At 43.1% G+C, this 24,341-nt stretch overlaps 1 protein-coding gene across 2 annotated transcripts in view; it reads left to right on the top strand.

Annotated features, from left to right (window-relative positions):
• The window catches only part of SYT9 (synaptotagmin 9), a 200,826-nt gene that overhangs the window by 49,024 nt on the left and 127,461 nt on the right, over window positions 1-24,341 (top strand). For both annotated transcript variants that reach the window (XR_012375367.1, XM_073882981.1), the window contains exons 2-3: window positions 10,745-11,096; window positions 20,096-20,642. Coding sequence is in view for 1 of the 2 variants with exons in the window: in XM_073882981.1 (XP_073739082.1) it covers window positions 10,745-11,096; window positions 20,096-20,642 (899 nt within the window). In the remaining variant the exon portion in view is untranslated. The remainder of the gene's footprint in view (window positions 1-10,744; window positions 11,097-20,095; window positions 20,643-24,341) is intronic.

Here is a 24,341-nt window from a genome sequence, read left to right as displayed (position 1 = left end):
TATTATTTTTCTTCACTCCTGATTTCCTCACCAAGTTTATTTTATCTTATTGTGCTGTGCGTGTGTGTTTATATACATACATACACACACATATATATTTCTTAAAGATTTATTTACTTTAGAGGAAAAGAGAGCATGCACATGCACACATGAGTGGGGCGGGGGGCAGAGGCAGAGGGAGAGGGAGAATCTGTGGCAGACACCCTGCCAAGCGCAGAGCCCATGCGGGGCTGGATCTCACAACCCTGATCATGACCTGAGTCTCCACTGACCGAGCCACCCAGGCACCCAGGGCGGTATATATATTTTTAGGCTACCTCTAATCCTTTTATTAAAAGGTAAGTCTTATGTAGATGAGCATATCCGTGACCTCAAGCCATTTGCCTTACTTCATTTTGCACCAGTCTTTTAAGCCAGGTCCTATCATCTGAGCTTCTGACCATGACTTTCCTCTTCTTTTTTATGTCACACTCCATCTCAGGCCCAGTGCTCAGCACCATTTTTCTGGTTCTGATCTTTTTTGCTTCCCTTCTCAGTTGGGCTCCCTAGCTTCCTTCCCCTACCCTGGAAATACCACATTTCGTTCATCCTGAGCATCAGCTGGCTCCTCCGTGTCATCATTGTCCGTTTCCTCTGGGCAGGAGAGGACTAGACACAGACACAAAATCTTTAGGTTACAAAGTAATCTCTTCAAAAATTCCAGTCCTCTGGGATGACATGAGGTTGGGAGGGCAGTTGAAAGAGGAGAGCTTGGGATAGGAAGGCTGGGGTGGATATCAAAAACATCATCCCTTTCCCTGTTTTGCCCTGAGCTGTGTTTGTTGCCGTAAGAAGTAGAGATGAAGCCAGACTGACATGTGAGAGACTAGGACAGTGGTTCTCAGTCTCTGGTGCCTTGGGTATCCTCTACGAGGCTCTCACAGGTCTGAAGCAAACTGGCAAAATAAGGACAGTGGAATGGTTTTATTCATAAAGTTCAATACAGTATTTTAAGGGAAGGCCATTTGTTTTTGGTGTTAAAATGCTCTTTCTTGTATGATGTGACTGCGATAGTAAATGAATTACATTTTAACATTCGTATTAGCAAAGTGAAAGGTTGATAACCTATGTCAGCACCTTGATATTTTTTTTATGAATCAAGAAGTCTGAACAAAGATGAGTAGACAAGGATGGATATCTTTTATAGGTTTGACTTGGAAGGAAAACTGTGCTAAGGACTCAGAAGATCATTACTATAACGATTACCAAGATTTTCATTCATTTGTTCCTTATATACCAAGGAGCAGAATTAAATAAGGACTGTTTTCAGAAATGCTTTGGGATTACAGACCCAAGTTCACCAGAATGTACTAAACCATATATGCTTTACATTCTACAGTAGCTTGAAAAAAATCTCTTTTTTTTCTTCTCAGTAACACTTGTTCTTTGTAAGAAGTTAATATGGAAGTGAAAGTCCCTTCTAATTTCATCCCCACAGAAATGGCTTGCTGTATCTCTGCATGGTTTTTAATGTAAAAATAAATACTGTTAGGGGCGCCTGGGTGGCTCAGTTGGTTGGGCAACTGCCTTCGGCTCGGGTCATGATCCCGGAGTCCTGGGATCGAGTCCCACATCGGGCTCCCGGCTCAGTGGGGAGCCTGTTTCTCCCTCTGACCCTCTTCCCTCTCATGGTGTTTCTCTCTCTCTCTCTCTCTCAAATAAATCAATAAAATCTTTAAAAAAAATAAATACTGTTAGCGTGAAAATATCAATATGTACCAGTGTCTATCAATTGTAGACAGTATGTCTTGTTTCCCTCATTTTGGAAGGCAACCTTCAATCTTGCCATTAGCTTCTTGCCTCTTTCTTCCTTTTAATTTCTGACATCTTTTCTATGAATTTAAATTGTCAGAGTTGAATTTGCATTCTGTTCCACCATCATACTTATATCTTCCATGCTTTGTCTATTGCTTGATTCTAAGGGTGGGAAATCAATAAATGGTGTTCATGTTATCATGAATATAAAATTTTATCTAGTACAGAACCAAAAGGTATACTGTGATTATTTTTCCTTTTCCCAAAGAGTTTTCCTCCTGGAATTCCTAATTTCTCCCCCCTCCTCTATTCGAAGACAAGTAATAATGTCATTAGAAGCTAAACTCTCCATAATGTCGTTTATTTATTTTCAAGTCCTCTTCATGTGAGGAGGCCTCCTCCCTTGAGCCCAGTCTTCCTGCTTCAGGCTGGACTGACTCCTCTCTAGGTGCACCACTGACCTCTCACACAGAGCCATCGCTGGTCTTCTGAGCAGAGTTGCCACTTCTGTACACGCTGTCTTCTTCTTTCCTGTTTTCATCTCATACATTTATCCTCAAGTAACTTCCTATGATAGGTGCATAGAAAGTAATCTTGCTGATGTTTTTGGCCCTTATACTGTATTGGCAGTATGATTGGGTATAGAATTCTAACTTGAGCATAAGTTTTCCTCAGAAGTTTGTAGGCATTATTCCATTATCTGGTGTTTTTTTATGAAAAGGCCAGTACCAGTGTGGTTCTAATTTCTTTGTGTTCATGTTATTTTTGTCTCTCAAGCTTTTATGATTTATCCCTAATTTTTTTTTTGTTCCAAAATTTCACAATAATGTGTCTAAGGTAGGGTTATTTTATTGTAGGTGCTCGGTGGACTCCTGTAATTTGTCCTTCAGTTCTAGGGAATGAAAAATTTTTTTCACTGATGGTTTTTACCTTCATTTTCTCTGTCTTCACTTTCTGGAAAATGTAGATATTAGATCTTCTGAATGCATAGTCTGTATCTCATATCTTTCACTTAAGTTTCCTGTTGTCTTTGTTTGGTCCACTTCAGGTAGATGTTCCTTGACTTTACCCTCTCTTACATATTTTTCCAATAGATATTTGTTATTATAAATCACAATATTACACTGAGAAAAAGGATTGTGTGCAGATAGCTTATTGGGAATGTGATCCTAGAGAGAGGGTATGAGGGACAGAGAGATGAAACAGGAATTAATGGAAAACAAATGAAAGGATTAGCTTTTGAGTTGGCACACAGGCAAGCAACTGTTTCTTGTTCTTCTGCAATCTTTTCAGGAGCCTGAGATGTAAGAATTGTCCATCCAGGAGACAAAAATGAAAAATATTTCTTGATCAGCTCCCATCACTAGTTAGGCCAGGGTAGTCCCATGGGCAACAGCTCCCTAAAATACATCTCTAAGTTTTCCGCAGAGTGGCCGACTGAGTGGTCCGTAGTCTACTTAGCATCACCTCTTAGAATTTCCATGGGTATCAGATTCTGCACCTTGTTGCTTATGGTTCCTGAATATGCAGTTTGTGGTTCTCTAGCCAGAAGCTAAGCTTCTTGAGGTCAGGAGGAGGTGTGACTTCTCTTCTTGCCTTTCTGCACTTTATACATATTAGTTGGCTCATTCATTGATGTTCAACAACAGGCCAAGCAGTTCTCAAGAGTATATCCCAGACCAGTAGCAGCGGCAGCACCTAGGAACTTGTTAGGCAGACCTACTGAATCAGAAACTCTCTGCCCTCTATGAAATCTCTCTTCCCTAGGGGGGAGGTTTTTTTTTTTTTTTATTATGTTCCATTAGCCAGCATATAGTACATCATTAGTTTTTGATGTAGTGTTCAACAATTCATTAGTTGTGTATAACACCCAGTGCTTACCACAACACGTGCCCTCCTTCATATCCATCACCCAGTTACCCCATCCCCCCACCCCCTCCCTCTATGAAATTTTTAATATATTTCAGCAATCATTTTATTTTACTTCTAAGAACACTGTCTTATTCATTCATTTACTAGTAGTCTACTCTGATTTAATGGATCAAAAACCTTCTGGAAATACCCTGTGAATGAAAAATTCTTGTTTCCTCCCTTATTTATCTGTATTCTCTGGGAACCTCTTTTTGGCTTTTATACATTGATCTGGATGCTGTAAGATTTCCTTACATGGCTGGTGATTCTTTGCAGCTTAGTCATATTTAATAATGAAGCGGTAGAAAAGCTAACTATGAGGCTATGTATCTGTGGATGATATTTCAACAGGCAAAATTTACTTTAAGGGTATTTAAAGGGTTACATTTTTTGTGAGAATGTGGAGGATTTTGCTCTTGGGCACTAATTCTCACACTAGTTGCCTTGGTTTCTCCCTAGACAGGTTGAACAATATTTTGTTGAAAATTTTCAATCCATGCCCATATTTTTAGCTCCATATCTCAGTCTTAGCTGCCGCCATACTGGAAATGTCTGTGTCCTGAGGCTGAGTTCAGTAGGTCAGGTTGCCTACCCCTTTGGTGTATTGCCCTCTGCATCCTCTGCTGCTTCTCTATCTACATACAGTCTTCGAGAAAAGTTTTTTAGTTGGTCGATTGTCTTGTGCTGTACTCCTTGTGATTGTCATTTATATTTTTTTATTTACATCCTATCACTTAATGGGAGTCTCAAGAAGGAGAGGATATTAATATATATATCAGATGTACCATTATGAATCAAAGTCCCCCTTAAATATTTTATATACGTATTTGCACCTATACTTCCTTATCAATATCAAGTTGAAGTATTGATAATTTCTGCATGCTAACAATATAGGACATTCAATTTGTTTTTACTTCCTTCCTTCTTCTGCCTCCCAGAAGGAGAAGAATTTGTTGGACTTGTTGGAACTAAGTGTGTGTATAGCATCATTTCTTTGCTCTTTTATTTATTTTTATTTATTTTATTTTTTAAGTATTGACTTTTTTTATTATGTTATGTTAATCACCATACATGACATCATTAGTTTTTGATGTAGTGTTCCATGATTCATTGTTTGCATATAACACCCAGTGCTCCATGCAGTATGTGCCCTTTTTAATACCCATCACCAGGCTAACCCATCCCCCCACCCCCTCCCCTCCAGAACCCTCAGTTTGTTTCTCAGAGTCCATAGTCTCTCGTGGTTCATCTCCCCCTCCGATTACCCCCCCTTCATTCTTCCCCTCCTGCTATTTTCCTCTTCTTTTTTTTTTTAACATATAACGTATTATTTGTTTCAGAGGTACGTGTCTGTGATTCAACAGTCTTACCCAATTCACAGCGCTCACCATAGCACATACCCACCTCAGTGACTATCACCCAGCCACCCCATCCCTCCCACCCCCCCACCACTCCAGCAACCCTCCGTTTGTTTCCTGAGGTTAAGAATTCCTCATATCAGTGAGATCATCTGATACATGTCTTTCTCTGATTGACTTATTTTGCTCAGCAAAATACCCTCCAGTTCCATCCACATCGTTGCAAATGGCAAGATTTCATTCCTTTTGATGGCTGTATAATATTCCATTGTATATATGGACCACATCTTCTTTATCCATTCACCTGTCGATGGACATCTTGGCTCTTTCCACAGTTTGGCTATTGTGGACATTGCTGCTATAAACATCAGGGTGCACGTACCCCTATGGATCCCTACATTTGTATCTTGGGGTAAATACCCAGTAGTGCAATTGCTGGGTCACAGGGTAGCTCTGTTTTCAACTTTTTGAGGAACCTCCATACTGTTTTCCGGAGTGGCTGCACCAGCTTGCATTCCCACCAACAGTGTAAGAGGTTTCCCCTTTCTCCACATCCCCGCCAACTTCTTTGCTCTTTTAAGTTTTTTTTTAAGTTTTTGCTCCTTTAAGTTTTTTTTTCCTGAACAGTTACATTAAACTTCATAACCTCATAATCAGCAATTATTTAGATTTAATGCACTTTGTGCTATTTCCTTTGCTTATCACTAATTCTTGTGAAACACAGTATGTAAGTGTGTATCTTATATAGTATGTCCTTCCTTTCTTGGGTTCTCTATTCTGACATAAATTTTTATTTGTTTGGAGAATTTCCTTAGGTCTTATGCAGGAGAAAGTTTATCCTTAAGGAGAATGGTATATTTTCTGAGTCATCGACTGCTTGAAAATGCCTTTTTTCTCTCTCTCTCTTGTGATAATGTGGCTAGCTGTAGAATTCTAGGGCTACAGTCTTCTTTTCTTAGATCAGGTGGGATCTTGGGCCTGCCTGATTCTATCACTATCGCAGCCATACTTCTTAGTTTTAGTCACAATTTTATATATCTCACTGAGTATGGGAATTAATTTGCCTCTTGCATTAAGTTATTTAATGTTGGTTAACTTCTTTTGGGCTGCTCACTTGGCCCATCACTTTTCTTTGGTTGTCAGTGTATGTGTTCTTCATGGCACATTGCAGTTTAGGGGAACGATGACTATTCATCCGTCCATATGTAGTGTATGGACGCTCAAGCCTTTCATTCATTGGACAATAATGTTTGCCATTCCAAAACAAGTCTTGAGGCTTGCATGGATCCCTTAGGATTGTAGGTATATAGCTGGGATATCTGTTGAGTGTAGGGATGTCATGGTGTCTTGGATCTGGTGTTGAGGGGTCTTGCTACAGTATGTCATGTCCAATGGCTACATCTAATAGCAGGGAGAAGAGAGTTCTGATGGTCAGTCCTAATGGCAGGGTCTTCTATGCCACATCTTCCCTGGAAGAATGTACCCTATGTCAGGTCTGGGTACAGTTTTCATGCACAGTCACCCCCAAGCAGCAGCACCTCCAGGGATCTGATCAGAACTAGGTTGCCATTTGCCTCCTTTCATCCCTGAATCGCCATCTGGTTATTCTCTTGGCTCTTGGTCAAAAGAACTAATTATACTTCCCCATTTTTTAGGAAATTTATCTTTAGAATAATTATTTTTTGATGTTACTATTTTTTTTTAGTTTTTGTTATGAAATATGCCATAAATGCCAAAGAATATATATAGTGAATACATATGGTTCCGGGATCAATCATAAAACAAATGGCCATGTACCTACCACCTAACTTAAGAAATAACTTCTCTTCTAAGCAAAACTATTATGTGACTCTGAGCTGATTCTCCTTCTTCCTTTCCTAAGGTCGTGAGTCTGAAGTGGGTAGTATCTATGGCCACGGTCACTCCACAACAGTTTTCTAACACCTTGTTCTGAAAAAAGAGAAAAAAGTGTACAGAAAAACCCTGAGTTGTTTGCAAAATAGAAGCCCAGATGATTGTGCTTAGTGGTTGGTGTGTCTGTGTAGGTCACCACTGGTTTCTCCTGGAAGGTATTCCCTGGTCCATTGGTAACCCACACGGCACCTTTGTGTGAATAAGAAAAAATCATTTTTCCCATTTGCCAGCAATTCTCTGTAATACCTATATGCACAAACATCTATAATGATTATGAATGTGAGTAGTACCTCCTAGAGTTTGCAAGTCACAACCATAATTCGTGGTAAATGTAGCAGGTGGCTATAGGGCTCCTCAGGTGGGTGTCGTCAGACACTTAATGAATGCCTACTCTGTGCCAGGCATTCTTTTAGTTGTTTGACATTCAAAGCTGAGATAGACAAGATTCTTGCTCTCATGGATCCCCCATGACTAGACTTATGAGCAAGCTATGGTTTTGGGTGCACGAGTTGGGAGTCAGCTAACAAGCTGGGGTCATTCCTGAGTTGGGTCAGGGCCCTGTAGTTACTAGCAAAAGTGGGCCTAGGCTTCAATTTCTTTTACTTAGCATGTTGTCTATGCCACATTAACCCTGAGAGGTTATGTTGTACCAGGGTGATGAGTCCAGAGTGACCATATGCTTTGGTTTACCCTAAGTACTGGGTGAACTCTCTTGTCCCAAGTGATTATTAATATCACCCCTTCTCTCTCTCTTTTTTTAAAAGATTTATTTAGAGAGAGAGTGCATGCATGTGGGGGATGGGCAGAGGAAGAGGGAGAATGAGCCCAATGCAGGACTCGATCCCATGACCCTGAGATCATGACCTAGCCAAAATCAAGAGTCAGATGCTTAACTGACTGAGTCACCCACGTGCCCCCACCTTTCTCTCTCTTAAAGGTGTCCTAGCTTTGGACAATAAATTATATGGTCATGTGTATTAGTCAGCTTTTTTGCCATGGTAACAAACACCTTCAAAATGTTAGTGACTTAGAACATCAACTATTTAGGTTTTGCTCATGGATCTGAGGATGAGCTGCAGCTCTGCCCCAGTCTGGGAGTCAGGTTTAAGTTTGTTCCTCACTCTGGACTTTGGACCTGTGCCACAAGTCTTCCCATTATAGCACCTAAGTTGGAAGACTGAGCTTTATTTAAGATTTCTTCTCATGGCAGAAGGTGGAAGCCAAGAGTGCCCTGGTCAGAGGTGGCATGGGCCATATCTACTCTTATTTTATTGACTAGAGCAAGTCACGTAGACAAAACCAACCATCTAGGGCTTGGGCTTGAATCTCCTTCCTCAGCGTAGGGGGTGCTGTGGTGGGGAAGAGCGAATATATGGTGAATAACGATATAATTAGCACATTGCCCTACTAAACCCTACTGCTTCCCAGCGTGCCCCAGCTCCAGCCTTTGCTGGTGTCTTGTAGCCGTGTCTGTTTTGGGACAGTGCCCAAGTGATTGACAGGACACAGGCGAGGAGTTTTGCCTCCGTTTGAATTGCAGAATGATTAAGGGATTTCACTGTGGTGTGGAGCCTGTTTTAGATTTTATTGGACAAGGTGGGAGTTGATATTTGCTGTGGCAGGTTGATTAACTGGGACAGAGTCTCCTCCTTTCTGCATCCCCAGATCTGCCACCTATCCTAGAAGTTTGTGCTGACAAATTTTCCACTCTCTGTGTGAGCCGTCAGAACCCAGTGGAGCCTGTGGCCAGACCATGCCCTCTTCCTACCTCACGTTGGGGCTCCAAAGAGTTGTGATTTCTGGTGCCCTTTACTTTGCCCCCACTGACTCTCTTTCCTGCCCCCATCCCTACCCTTGCTGCTTTGCACCTGGGAGTTTTAATTTTTATTGTTTCCTTAGTGTCCCTTCATTTGCTTGTGTTCAGTGTTCAGTACTAATTGGCTTTCCTTTAAAACAGTTCCATAAATTCCTCAATGTTACTGGTTCATGGATGGACTGATGGAACCCATCCTTGTTTTCAACTGTTGGATAGTTTGCTGAACCCCTTGCAGCGGGAGCTGAGGAGAGAAAGGTGGCAGATTTGAGCTCACTTGCCCATGTGAAACTCCAGTGTTGTTGAGCAGAGATAGAATACTATTTCACCAAAAGGACAAAGATTGATGGCGAGGCATAGAGGAGATACATTAGATCCATAACCAGTCCTGGCAGCTGGCGTTGTCTCAAGAGCAATTTTTCATGAAGAAACTGATTTATCATTTCATAAGAATGATCAAGTACCTTCAGAGTCATGTTGAAAAGCACACGGATAGTGGGGGGTCAGCTTGGCTCAGCAGGTGAGTGACTCCCAGTAGGGGCTCACATGCATGCCTCAGCAGAAATACCAGTTATCTCATGTCATGGATCGTTGGCATGCTAGGGATAATTGATATTGTGAAAATTAACGTAATCCTAATTATGTCCTTCACAAGAATATGAGTCTATGAAGAAGGTATGGAATGTGTCTGTCATGTCCCCTCCCCTTGTACTATCTCCAAAACCTAGCACAGTGCCTGGCACGTAATGGACATTCAGAAAACTTTGGCTGAAGCAATGCAAATATTGATGATGGACTATAAAGGCAAAACCTGGGAGAATCCTTGGAGCTCCTGAGTGTAATGGGGCATAGTAGGGGCAGGTGGGAGTGTCCTTGAAAGAAAGGGGTTTACAACCACCACAGTGCCAGGAATGGGCTCCAGTTGATGCCTCAGCCTCCCTGGCTCCACTGTAGCATGGGGCAGAAGCGTGGAAGAGGTTGGACTTTGTTCTGGGAGTTAGGGGCATAGCCCCTGCGCTGGCATGGACCCTAGCGGAGGCCACACGGTCCAGGTAGCAGATGCTGTGGTTGCATCACCATATCCACTCACCCTCACCACTTTGGCGCATGCCTGCTGACCTCCACAGGCCAGCTGCTGCATTTATTGGAATGTGGGATTTTTTGGCCCTTGAAGCTTACTTTGCCCCTCGTGCTGCAGGTGGGAAATGCCCCTTGTGTGGGGTGACTGAGGTGTGACGCTTGCCTAGGAGGTGTCCCCTCCATCTGTGGTAACTGGCTTGGTAAAGCCCCCTTTGCTGGCTGCCTTCCCTGGACCACCTCCCTACTCCCCTGCCTGTGCTTTCTTCGCCTTCTAAATAAACCACCTGCTCTTGAATACTTGTCTCAGGGTCTGCTACTGAGGAATCCAAACTGTGATGGTCGGCGCTGGGTCCTGGGCACCTGGCCACTGGCTGGGGGGGTATTCTTGAGGCTTCAGAGGACTTGAGCTTCATTTTGCTTAGACCCTTAAAAGTCATATCAGAAAGAGAAAGAAAGCACTCTAGTTTCTCTTGTTTAAGAAAGTTGTGGCTTAAACAGTTCCCAAGTTCTATTATACAGCTCTCTGAAATGACCGAGTAATTTTTAAGGACCGCTGAAACCACCCTGCTCACGAAACCTCAGTGCTTTGTAATTGCCGTGGTGTAGGGTCTCTGTTGACTTGGAGGGCGTTCCTGGTCTCCCTGAATATGCTCTGTCTCTTGCTAGAGCAGACTGTTCATTGTTTTGAAATATTGCCTGCATGTTCCCTTCTCTGTGCTGTGTCTGAGTCTCACTGTCCCCGTGCTGGCATCAGGTGGCCCTGTGGCCAGCTCCTGAGGGATGAAGGGATGAAAGGGTCATTCTGCCCACACTGTGCAATGGATGGGCACAGGAAGAGCCATCACACTGACCTTTGACCTTTGCTTCTTTGCAGATATCTCGGTGAGCCTGCTGACCCTTGTGGTCACTGCCTGCGGCCTCGCGCTCTTTGGGGTGTCTCTCTTCGTGTCTTGGAAACTCTGCTGGGTTCCGTGGCGAGAACGAGGCCTGCTGTCTGGTAGCAAAGACAACAATCGGGAACCTCTTAACTACACGGACACAGAGACCAATGAGCAGGAGAACAGTGAGGGCTTCCTAGACCCTCCCACCCCCTGCCCTGACTCCTCCATGAAGATCAGCCACACCTCCCCTGACATTCCCCTCTCGACCCAGGCCAGGGGCCAGGAGAACTGTGCCCATGGCATCCATGTGCAGCGCCAAGTCACAGCGCCAAGCTCGTCGGCTCGGTCAGTAACGCCCCTTTCCTTTCCGAATGCAAAGGCAGGGACCACCTCACTTCCCTCCCTTGCCAGCAGTAGCACTGATGAGCCCTGGGGCCTGTAACCTTTCACAGGTCCATTCAGTGTCAGAGATGTGAATATGGGAAAACGGGGTGCTTCCTATGCTCCAGTGAGGTTCCTTACCTCTCCTGAGCTCTCTACATAGTCTCCACTTAGTCCATAAAAGAATAGTGACATGTCAAGTTCTAAGACCTTCCTGTGCATTATTTTACTATAGTCCACAACTTTGCGTGAGATGCAAAAGTTATCATTTTCATTTCACACAAGAAGAAGCTTAAGTCAAAGAGTTTAAGTAAAAAAGTCATATGTTGGTGTGCACTCAGGGTTTGAACCCTGGTTCATCTAGTACTGGCGCCTGAGCTCTTAACGGCTCTTCCCGCGGCCTTCCTAGTGCTACCGGACTTACGTTCCGTGCTTCCGACCTAGCCGAGCTCTCACACACCGGCTGTCTTTGTAGTCCACGAAGTGGCTGGAGGTCTTTGTCCATCTTCAGCCTTTGCAAGGCCTAGAGTACCAGGCCCAGGGTCACTCTTTCAGTGGGCCGGATGCTCTGTGCTTGAAGCAGTAGAGAAATCATATCGTGCAGTGATAAAAAGCAAGGGCTCTGGGGTCAGGTGAACTGGCTTTACTTATATGTGTGACCCTGGATCTATTACTTAGCCTCCATGTCTCCATTTCCTCTTCTGTGAGAGAGGAATAGTGAGAATAGGAACGTATGGGTGGTTTTAAGAATGAAGCAGGAACATGCACTTCATGCGCTTTGCACAGGCTGCACCTGGTAAGCGCTCCAAAGCCCGAGCTGCCGTTTTCATTTCAGTGTTGCTCTTGTCATGATCATTCTCACTGCGACTGGCTTCTCCCAAGATTCAGATGTGTTGCAGATGTGTCTTTGAGGTTAAACAGCCAATTCTGAATCACTGGATATAAAGATCCACTTTTAATAGGAGATTTCAGAAAGAGAGATAAAGGAAGCAGCTTTTTTTAAATGAAAATATTTGCTAGAGCGATAGCCAGAGGAATAACCTGTGCTGCCATTCGGAAAGTTTGGGGGCATTTTTAAAAAATCTTTCTTATTTGTTCTCTAGAAACAGAAATAAGATTTTACCCTTTTTAATGTTAATCGAGTTTATCCTAGAGACTGCACATTCCCATTAAGTGGGATGGAATATGACAGTTTATAATTTAATTTTTCCACAAACCTATTTTAGCATCATTTCCAATTCTGAATCAAAGAGCTAAACCTAAAATATTCCTCTGTGAGGAAATGGATGGTTGTTTGCCATTTGATTTAGAAGAACTCCTCAGATTTTCTCACTAGGATTTCTCTTTAAATATAGACTTAAATATAACTGGAGCTCTGTTTGATGCTGTCATGGCGTTCATGCAGTTGTGCAGACTCAGGATAAAATTCCTTCAGTACTTCAATAACCAGAATCTTTCAGATGGAGGATCCATTAAAATTGTCTCCTATTCGGTTTTACTCTGCACGTTAATTTTTCTGATCCGTGTCCCATCACCACAAGGTGATAGATAGTACTGTGCTTTCTATTAGATTATGGATCTGAGGACTCTGCCATAATTCTAATGACTTGACAGCAGTCATATCACCCTAATTATCACAATATTTATTTTAGAAAAATGTTTAAGTACTCTACACCTCAAGAAATATATTTCATTTAAAAATAAAAGCTGTGGTAAAAAAATAAAAACTGGTATCTTCACCACTGATTTATGGAAATGGGGTAGAAGGAGAAAAAGACAAAAAGGGAAAAGCAAAGGAATTATCCCTATAAAATGAACTTTACATTTAGATTTATTTTGGTTTTGGAGTCATGTAATTATCTTCTCTTATGGCCAAATCAAGTTTAGTGATATCTGACCATAAGAAAACTAAACTCTTTCCAGCTGCATTTGACCTAATACTGATAGTTTGCATCATTATGCACTTAAAACATTCTTATCTAAATTACTACTGACCTAGTGTTATGGGTTATGTCTGAAAATACATACCTATGATTCATGGTCTCACCCTAATGAGTCGTGTATGGTCTTTTAATTCTTGAGGGATTATGTTATGTTATAAACAAACACAAACCCTTTTTTACTGACAAAATGGGAGAAATGAATGAAATTTCCTTCATGTTCCAAAACATTTTTAACATTATTTTTTAAGTAACATCTGTGATACTGAATTTGGGGAGCGCGGGTACTCTGTGCTGAGACGGCTCTCAACAGTCTGCTCTGCTAGTTCTTATTTCTTCCTTTTTTTTCTCATGATTTTCCTTACTTCCTCACTGCTGTCTCTTTCTTTCTTACTGCTTCCCTCCTGCAGCTGTTGTGACTTGTCCCGAGGGTCCCAGGACACCTTCTTGACCCACAGAACATAAGGCTTAGACTCCCTGTTAAGGGCATCCCTGCTGTCCCTGTGACTCATCGGCATAGCTTCTGTCACAGCACTGATATTGGGAAGCTCACCTTCTCCTGGCCTCTTGAGCTGGAATATGTGCGCCTCCTACCAGTGTCTATGGAAGGCCCTAAAGATGGCGTTGTTTTATCTCCTCGGAGGGTTTCTGGTCAGGATGACTTTCTGTTGTTTTCCCGAGATCAAGCATGTTAACATTCTGTTTCTAGTTGGCTCAGTTACTATTAGAACCCTCCAAAGTTCCTGTTCATTCTTTTCAATTTAGATGAAATCCCTTTTGTGTAATATTCTGGGAATATGGATTTTTTTTTTCAGAATGCTTCAATACCAGAACATTTTAGAGATCTCTATTCCAAATTTTAAAAAATCCCTGGATCCTCAAAATAGAAGGAACCTTGACAGGCCACCTAATGCATTTCCTGATTCACATCTCAAGATGGGACCTAGGTAACACTTTAGTTTTATAAAAATTTCAATTGCCACACTACCATCTTTTTATTAGGTCTGTTAGGGCCTACATGTTATTGCCACAGTCTCCTTCCGTCAGCTCTCTGCCTCAACTCCAAGCAGCACTACCCCGGAGGACATGAACTCAATAGGAAGCTTTTCCTGGGAAAGCTTGTCATGTTCCAGCTACGCTAGCCTCTCTCTCAGTGCCTTCGGTACCCCTGCCTTTTCCTGCCTGGAGGCCTCCACACGTGCAGTTCCCTCTGCCTGGAATGCTTTTCCTTTTCCTCTCCAGCTCCTTTGCAGCTTTAATGTCCCACCTAGAGCACCACCTCCTCAGAAAGACCTCCCCAACCACCCTGTCTGAAGTATGTGCCCTTCCCTCGACCCCTTCCCACTCTTCATTCTCTCACATGCTGCCTTGCTTGCATTTCTTCACAGGATTGAACTCTAACTCAATGATTATTTGTTTGCTTATCACCTGTACCCCCTCTCTAACCTACGAGTTCTCCGAGCTCGGAGACCACGTCTGCTTTGTTTTCTCCCTATGTATCTAACACCTAGTGCAGCCCCTGGCGTAGAGCAGACTTTTTGCCTGAATGATTGACAGAATACCTTGATCAGTATCCAGCCACTTGTGCTCTGCTGATGAGAATGGCAAAAGGCCAGAAGTGTAAACTGAGGAAGGGCCTATATGGGATGAAACCGGTGGAAGGCCTTTTGTCCAAGGACTTACCTTCATTCAGAGCCTTATACGTAGACTTTTGGCCTTACATCTGAACTAAGCAATCCCTAGAGTCACAGAAATATTCTGACAGAGTTGAAAGAAGATGACAATCATTGCATTTTTAGATTCTGGTCCCATTGCTGGCCACAACTTTAGTAAGTGGTATGCTGGTGTTAAATATTGTAATTACTCTAAGAGTAGCATGATTCTATTAAGGTGTGTGTGTGTGTGTGTGTGTGTGTGTGTGTGTGTGTGTGTGTGTGTTGAAAACATTGGTTAGATGTAAACATTTAAACACAACAGTTTTTTTAATTACTCTTAGATATCTCTTCAGGTTTTAATAAACTGATGGCTTCAAAAATGGAAGCTGCTTAGACCTCTCTCAATTCCTGTGAGATTCTGACACTAGATGTAAATGTGCATTTTCTCTACTGGGATTTAATTATTGGAAACTGTTATGTCCTTTGCATTTATATATTTACTCTAGACAGTTGTATTAAACATCTGCTATGTGCAAAGTTCTATATCATGTGCTGGTAATAAAGAGATAAAAAAAAAATACAGCCCTAACCTCAAAAGGTCCACAGCCTAGTTGGGGAAATAGACGAGAAGAGCACCAGTTACACACATTGAAGTGCTCAAATTGCTCTCTAGATGAATCTGGCAGGAATGTCTAAGATGCTTGGGACAGTGTGAAGGCTGGCTATAGGGGCTGATTCAGGCCTGTGATGATAGACCTGAACTCAGTTGGAAGCAATGGAAGTGGAAAGAGGCATGAGTTGTGAGCTACTTTTGAGAAGGTGTTGGTGGACATAAGCTCATCTTAGAAATAGGGAATAAAATATTGGAAGTGACACCAAGATTTCAAACTTGTTTAACTTGGGTGGAAGGTGTGGGAAGAAGCAGGTCATGCATCAGAGTTTCCGACTCCACTTGACCACACACCTCCACTGGCAAAGGTGTGATGCTTACATCTTTCTTATATCATTCATTCTGGAAGCCTCTGAATCCTGTGCTAAGAAAGATCCCCATTTCCTTCTGCCCTGTAGTCAGTTCACTGCATCTGCCCCTGTCTGAGACTTTCCTCTTCTGTGTCTGTCTGTGGCTCAGGACAACCCAACTCTCTCCTCTCTATCACCCAGAGAGTTTCCAAGAAGGGAAACAATCCTATCCCCATTGTTTCCAAACTTCCTTGTCTTGACTTGAACCTCGTAAAGAAACCCGTGTGGTTCTGAAATCACAGTTTGCTTCTCTCTTTCCTCTCCTTGAACCCCGAAGCTCTGTCGACACCGGTGCCCCAGAACCAGGGAAAGGATAGGCCAAGTGTCACCTCTGAGATGGGGTCACTGAAGTGATGGCGGGTTGCCTGGAATTGCATGGGAGACCCAGAGGTGGAAGGGATGGTGGCAATGATGGGCGTTGGCTCTCCCACAGAACCTGGATGGAAGATGTAGGCGCATGTGAGGAGAAGGCTGTGGAGGCAGAAAAGCTGAAGATCCTATCCTGCTGGAGGGCTGGGAGCCAAGATGGAAACTTCCGTAATTTCCCTATTGAGGTCTATAGCATCAATTTGGAGGCTGATAATATGAGGCCAAGTTAAGGAGCCAGGCTTGGGGAGACTACCGTTTCCTCCATGACCATTCCCCAAGCCGGCGGCCTCTGTCTCTGCCTGTGTGGCTCCTTAACGTCTGGTCAGTTCTTCTCCTCTTCTGACCTGCTGTGTAGTTAGCATTTGACTTATTTTATCACCGCCCTGGCCAGCCAACTCCTTGCAGGCAGTGACTAGGCTTTGCCTCTTTGTGCCTTCCACCCTACCTGACCCCTTGCTTTGCACATTTGTATTTGGTGAATTGTGGTATTGTCCTCTTTCTTAAAATCCAGTGGAAGTAGTTGGCTTTTTGGGTCATGGTTCAGGGACCAAGACTTTGGGGACTCGAAGTGGGACCCTGGAACTGGTTAATTCAAATTTGAGGAAAGGAGAGGAGGAAAAGCTTTTTGCACCTGGGCTCCTGCCTCTGCTGACCTGAGGCTGCGACTCGGCAAGGCTCAGATTCCTTTCAGGCATTAAAGTGTTTTTGAATTTGTTGTGGGAAATCTGCTTTACAGATTTTTGTTAATCATCTTTGAAATTAGGCAGCCACCAATCTTCCAACTCAGATCTGGGCCAGCCACATCCAGTCTTTCAGCTCTGCTCCACAAGAGGAAAATGTCCTCCGCCTGCACTAAGGGAGGATGGGAGGTGGGTAAAGCTGAGGATCTCAACCCCAGTGTCTGGCTTCTCTAAGACAGCGTCAGAGGACCCCATCTCTCGGCTTTCCTTTCCGCCCCCAGTCTTCGGAAACTATTCCTTCTCCTTCCTTTCATTGCCCACATTAAGTCCCGAGAACACCAAATTCAGGACTCCCCAGACCTGCTCAGAGGACTGCCTGCTTCAGACACAGATCCCTCCTTGTCACGCTCACTCTGTGACCTTAAAATTCCAGACCTTTGCCCTGGGGGCCTCTAGTTTACTGGAGTCAAGGGCCACCTCCATGGACCATTTTAGAACTATCTCGCCTGGGCTGGCAGGAGCCAGATCAAAACATTCTGTTCCATATCTATCTTCTCTCTTGCTTCGGACTTGCTTTTCCTTCCCACTTCCATGTGAGCAGCCTATGAGAGCGATGGGGTATTGATTTTCCATTTCCTCTCCTTTGTCTTCTTCTCAGCCTGGGGGCAGCCCTTCTTGCTCATGTCTCAGCCCGGAGAGCTGCAGAGGTTAGGTAGGGAGGTCGCGAATTACCTTGGCTCCCTGACTGCTCTGAGCTTCTCTAGTCTGCTCACCCACCCCCCCCAACTCCAGTAATCCATGATTTGCTCCTGAAAGGAAATTGAAAGTGATTGAAAGAGACCCCAGGGAGCGAGAACTGTTAGGGCCTGTTACAGTCGGCTGTCTGCTTTAAGGCACCGCCTTAGAGTGGGATTCAACTTTTTTCCAAATAGTAAGTGGGATTCTGAATGGAGGCAGAAGTGTTGGGAAGGAAACTAGTGATGGAAAACATTTCGGTGGATAATAGTGTTCCTATCCGTGCTTGATTTTTAAAAAGAATCTTCAGCTCTACTGGAATTTTGAATGGAGGCCTCCTGTGCAGTTAGGGTCTTGTTTTGGTCTTTGAAGTAAGATCTCTTCGTGATGCCCTGCCCAGTCCGCTCCCTTGGTCCCCTGGCAAGCCATTGTGGTTAGGAGGAGCAGAATACATGGGACTTATTTCTGTTCAGATTTCCTCTCTAAGAAGATGTACAAGTGAAATGGAATATGTTCCATTGCAAGCAGGCAGATTCATGTGTTTTAAATTTAAATTTAAATTTACATGGCAGGCCTAGTCCTACAGATAGGGTTAAGACAAAATATTGCTGTGAGGAGTCTAAAGCCAGTACTCAGAAAACCCAAAGGTAAGTTGTTACACACAGAGTCCACTCGGCAACCACCTTGGGAGAGAAGTGGTAGCCGAGCGGCAGGCTCTGGGTCTAGTGCAGACATAGGACAGGTGTTCCATCAGACATTGGTCCAAAGAAAGTGCGTCTTGTGGCCTTGAGGAAGCACTTTTACTATTTAAACAGCATCACTAAACAGTTCCGGAATGGCCTATTGTAGGCAGGAATTGACACTAGACCCAGGCATGGCCCTTGTTTGAATCTAGCCTGGAGGGAAAAATCAATAGCAGAGGCCAGAACAGATCGCAGCCCCTTATGGCCTCTGCATAGGCCTGGATGCTGGCTGCTCCCTGCCAATCCCTTCTGCCCAGGGACCCCAGGAGAGTGAGACTGGAGCTCTGTTCCAGCACGGCAAAGGGTCAGTGTCTGGACAAGCGAATGGCAGAGCTGTACTAACACAGGGAGCGGGTTTGAGGTGTTTAACAGCATCCCCTGCTCTCTCCGCCCCTTCCCGAAAAGTCATAAAATGCAGAGACGACTTAACGATGGGGTGGATTTCTTTGTAAGAAATTAAAATCTGACAACAGAGACTTTGAGACTGCACGGTTTTTGCACATATGGGAATGCGTGTGCCCTGGGTGTATCCGCTTGCGGTGGGCTGTGTTGGCTGTGACAGGTGCACCTGACAGCTCTGTGGTGGTGTTCCTGTTGTACCGGGTGGGTGATGAGTGGCCAGGAACGTATTTGAGGATGAAGAGGATTGTTCAGTATCACAGCATCTATATCACAAGGGAGAATAATTGCAGACATGTTTGGGGGGGTCTGTTAATCCTATTTGACACCTTTGTTTCATAAAGTAGTCTCAAGAAAGGAAAAGAAGACAAACTCAAATGTTTACTCTGCCTCTCCAGCTATTTATCAACCCCCTCAGAGACAGCCTGGTTGTTCCCTTTCACCTACTGGTGGAGAGCAGCTACTTTAATTAGGGTTCTTGAGAGATAACAGAAAATACAATACAATGACTCTGAACTCTCGGCTGAAAACAAACACAAATAACATTAAAAACAACCTTGCATGTAATGACCACTTCTCTCAGTTCATGAGGACTCACACAGATAAGGCAGGTTTCAAAGAGAATTCCAGGGAAACCACTAACCCAAACCAATAAGCTTATAGGGTGAAGAGTAGATTCTGCCAGCAAATATTTAATTTGCAAATATCAGTATTCAACCTTCTCTGAATCCCTATACACATTTATAGCAGCTTACCTTTAATTTTTATACTCTTAGTGTTTATCACAGAAATAAAGCCCTTCCCCCTGATCACATGGTATGACGGAAACACTGTCATGGAGCCGCCATTTGCACGTCAGAGCCAGCAGTCCACTGGAAGCAGACGCATCCTGTCACACACATTCTCATGAGAGCAAAAGCTGTGTTCTTATGATGAAATGCTTTGATTTGAACCAGCAAGTTCTTACTTACTAATAAAGTTATAAGCCAGTGACAGGAAATTCTATGTGATTTAGAGACAGATGCATTCTCCCTAAGACAACACGTAGCTAACTGTTTCAATTTCAGGATGACATTATATGTAAAGGTGAACAATTTTATTTTTAAAGCAGTTTGTACAAACCTTTACCTTCTGCCAGCTGAAAAAGCTTCTTTAATGGCGTATTAGTTTCAAAAGTGCATTAAACCTTTAAAGCTCCAAGGTCACGTGTTGTAGGTTCATTTCCTGATGGTCTCAGTTTTGAGCTTCAAGCCTTGGAGAGCAGCTTACTCACATTGATGAGCATTTTGAATTTAGGCCAAAAAAAAAAAAAATAGCCCACAAATCTAAGCTTTTAACAGTACCTACATCCTGGGCACAAGTTTCTGAAAGACTCGTGGCCAATGAGGTTGTAACTTTGTTCTCTCTTGCTCTTCACTCAAGGCATAATTCAATCCGAAGACAACTCAACCTGTCAAACCCGGACTTCAATATCCAGCAGCTTCAAAAACAGGAACAGTTGACTGGAATTGGTCGAATTAAACCAGAGTTATATAAGCAGCGGTCACTGGATACTGATGATGGGACAAGGGGTAATAGCAAAGCCTGTGGGAAACTGAATTTCATTTTAAAATATGACTGTGACTTAGAGCAGCTCATAGTGAAGATTCACAAAGCTGTCAATTTGCCTGCCAAGGACTTTTCTGGGACTTCAGATCCTTATGTCAAGATCTATTTGCTTCCTGATCGGAAAACCAAACACCAGACTAAAGTTCACAGAAAGACCCTGAACCCTGTGTTTGATGAAGTGTTTTTGTTTCCAGTACCCTACAATGACCTTGCGGCCCGGAAGCTTCACTTCTCTGTGTATGACTTTGACAGGTTCTCTCGCCATGACCTAATTGGCCAAGTGGTGGTGGATCACTTCTTAGACTTGGCTGATTTCCCCAGGGAGTGCATCCTTTGGAAGGATATCGAGTATGTCACCAACGTAAGTCCAGCATTTCTCCATTCTGGGGGCGGCTTCTCAGTCCACATGTAAACAGATTACTTACACCTTATTTTATTGCAGGGACGAAGTATAAAATTCACATCAGTGTCCGGATAGCTTTTGTTTCAGAACCTTCTTGTATCTTCCCAGAAACAGGTCTTTAACAATATTCACTTTAAAAGTTCCCAGAATTATTTATGAAAACAATATGAAAGCATAACATTCTCTCTTTTCTGCTTTCTAATTCTTAGCTCTTCCCTAATTGGCAGGAGATATTATCTGCCCTCCTTACCACATTTTCTGTAGAGCTTTCTTAGGTTATTTGTGCTAAATGGATCCTGGCATCCTATTAACTGTAATCTGCAGCTACGAGACCATTGCCAGACTCTCTGAGAGCATTAAGTCCTTGACCATGTCCCCAGGTCAGCTCAGCTGCATTTCCCATGATCAGCTCTTCCTCTTTAATCCCAGAAGTGAGAATGGTTGCGAAGAGTTGGCACCACATTTTTAAGCAAAGAATCAAAGTGACAAGGAGTCCAGTTTGAAAAGATCTGCAGATATTGGCAGCGCTAATCTATGGAAGGTCACATCCAATTTAGAGCTCAGGAGAGAGGGCGGAAGTGCTATGTAGTGACACCAGTGCACATGTTTACATTTTAAATGAGATTGCAGTGGTGATATTATTTCTCCATTTCCGTCCTTTGCCCCGTCCTGCAGATGTGTACTGGTACTCCTGAAAGAGAAGGAAAATGGACTCTCTTAGGTAACGCTGATACTTTAAAGCCACTTGTTTCTTTCCTCCGTCCAGATTCCTGCAGGCAGCTCTGCTCACACGTCTCCTAGAATACAAGCCCTTCTGAGGCCAGCATAATTTTCATTCTCTGCCTTGGCATCCAAAGGCACCAAGCACCATAATCCTTCCTCAGCTCAAATGATGACCCAGCTTGAGTTTGGAGTCCAGCAAGGGAAAGGCTCTCATTCTGTTCAGGAAGAGAACACACAAAATCTCTGCCCCATGACCAAATCCCCACACTAGTACTTTCTCACTCTTGGCCGCCTTTGTGAACTGGGGACTCACCAGCACTTTGGCTGTTCCAAGAGGCACCTTCTCTTCATGTGCCACGAGATACCGGTGCCAGGTGTGTCCTGCTACTCCCATAAGCAAAGTGTAGCGTGGAGTTTGGCTGGCCTGTATCATAACGATGAGGAAAGGAAAGAAAGAACTGGAGAAGGTGCGGGAACAGCAGTTGATGAAACTAAGCTGATTTGGGAGATTGGAGAAGGAACAGATCTCTTCAATCTTGAAAAGGTTGATATCTGTAAATCCAAAAATGGATGCTGGGGGAAGTAAAGACTATATCCCAAATCCCAATTGCCAAAATCAGGAGGTAGCAAAATGGACAGGCTGCTTACACTAAGATACGAAGGGGTCAAGAAGGAACTCTTTTATTGGAGCATTTACCGAGTCCCCCGGGGAGTGAGTGGAGATACTGCTGGCCCACAGGGATGCTCCTTGGCAGGAGTTGGTCACACAATCTGGGGTGATACCCATTTATATTTTTTAACAAACGGATTCCACAGAGTAGCTGGAATGATTATCAGAAAGCTCCACAGAGATCCTGCTGTGAGTGGACTTCTAGAGACTTCATGGGCAGAGCAACACTGAGTACCCAGGAGCTGATAAAAATCTGGATAAGGCTGGTCCCTGGTGGAAACATCTAGAACAGTTTCTCATGGGATGAGAGTATAGAATGGCAGCCTGCAGAGACCTCCTGGCCCTGAGATCACTGCCATTTTAGCACTCCCCAGGGAGTAAGAGTGCCTGTGTCTATTGTTGGAGAATCCTGGATTTCCACCGAGTTGAGGAGACTGTAAAATTGTTTATGAAGGAGGAAAACTGATATGGCTAGAGGCTTCAAAACTCTCAGCTCTTTCCTCAGGCCAATAACAAATATCCCGAGCATTGATATAGGCCTTTGGATGACCAGCAGGAGAGGTTTTGAGAATGGAATTACAGATTATTTCATAATCTGCCATATAGTTGTTTTTTATTAAAGTATAGTTGACATACAGTATTACATTAGTTTCAGGTGTACTGCCATGTAGTTTTTAAAATTCCATTTTCAAAATTATTATTTGAGGCTGTTTTGATTGTGACTTTGTGTAGAGACTGAGCATGAGGGTCTGAGGCTTGCCAAGTTTCTGGTTTTGTAATATAGCATGTATGGGGCTCCTGGGTAGCATAGTGCGTTAAGCGTCTGACTCTTGGTTTCAGCTCAGGTCGTGGTCTCAGGAATGTGAGATTGAGTCCTGCTTCAGGCTTCGTGCTCAATGCAGAGTCTGCTTTGGATTCTCTCGCCCTTTCTCTTTGCCCCTCTCACTCATACTCTCTCTCTCTCTAAAGTAAATAAATAAATCTTTATAATATAGTGTGTATATAGAGTACACATATAGATTAATGAGGGAATAATTAAATGAACAGGCATGAACCCACTGTTCATCTGAAGAATAGAACAGAACCAGTACTTTTGCTGACGCTTGGGTTGTCTTCCCTCCTCCCATTCCCTCTCAGTCCCTTCCTGCCAAGTGGAAAAACACTATCCTGAATTTTATTTATATTGTGACATATTTGTAAGACAATATATTGTTTGGTTTTGTCTGCTTCTGCTTTTCACAGCTCTTCTTTGACTTCTTTTTTTCAGCCCACTTTGATTATAACATTGAACAAAAGAAATCAATGGATCTCTTCATCTATTTTCATTGCTGTATAATATTCTGTTGCGTTATGGATGATGAATTACCTTTCTTATATTGATGATATTTAGGTGGTTATTTGTTTTTAACAATTCTGAGTAATACTCTAGAGAACATGTTTGTGCACATCTCCTAGTTCAATCTGCAGTAATTCCTCTAGGGTATATCCCTGATATGGGTACGATGCACACATGTTCAACTTTTCTAGGCCTCACAGACTTCCTTTCCACAGTGATTGTCTAGATTGATCCTCCCGCTGGTGAGCTAGGACAGTTCCTCATGCCCCACATTCTCACCAACTCTTAAAATTGCCACACTGTTTAATATGTGTGCATGTACATGCCTGTGACGTGGTAAGTAATTTGTATTTCCTTGGTTGTGAAGGTTGACCATCTTCGGGTATGCTTATTGGTCATCCATATTTCCTTACTTGCACAATGCTTGTTCAGCACTTTTTCCTCTTGTTTTCTATTCCTTATTGATTCACATATGTTCTTTGTATAGGCTGGATGCAAATCCTTTGTTGGCGATGTGCATTAACAAACATCATCTCTCAATTTATGACTGTCTTTGTCCTCACTTGATGATACATTTTTGATTAATAGAGGTTCTTGTGTTTAATGTAGTGAAACATAACAGTGTTTTACTTCACAACTTAGCGCTTTTGTGTCTTTAAAAAATCCTTCCTTACCCTATGTCATAAAGATATTTCTCCTATATTTTCCTTTAGAAGTTTTAAAGTTTTGACTTTCCTTTTTTTTCTCATCTTTGCACATTTTTATTTTGAGTTTTTGACTTACTCTTTTTTTTATGTTATGATAATCACCATACATGACATCATTAGTTTTTGATGTAGTGTTCCATGATTGATTGTTTGCATGTAACACCCAGTGCTCCCTGCAGCATGTGCCCTCTTTAATACCCATCACCAGGCTAACCCATCCC

The sequence above is a fragment of the Callorhinus ursinus genome, unplaced genomic scaffold, assembly GCF_003265705.2.
Source record: "Callorhinus ursinus isolate GAN/ISIS: 27379988/994484 unplaced genomic scaffold, GSC_fseal_2.0 scaffold49, whole genome shotgun sequence".
Classification (NCBI taxonomy): domain Eukaryota; kingdom Metazoa; phylum Chordata; class Mammalia; order Carnivora; family Otariidae; genus Callorhinus; species Callorhinus ursinus.
The sequence above is the reverse complement of the archived record's forward strand: the minus strand, read 5'-3'. Positions and strand labels throughout refer to the sequence as shown.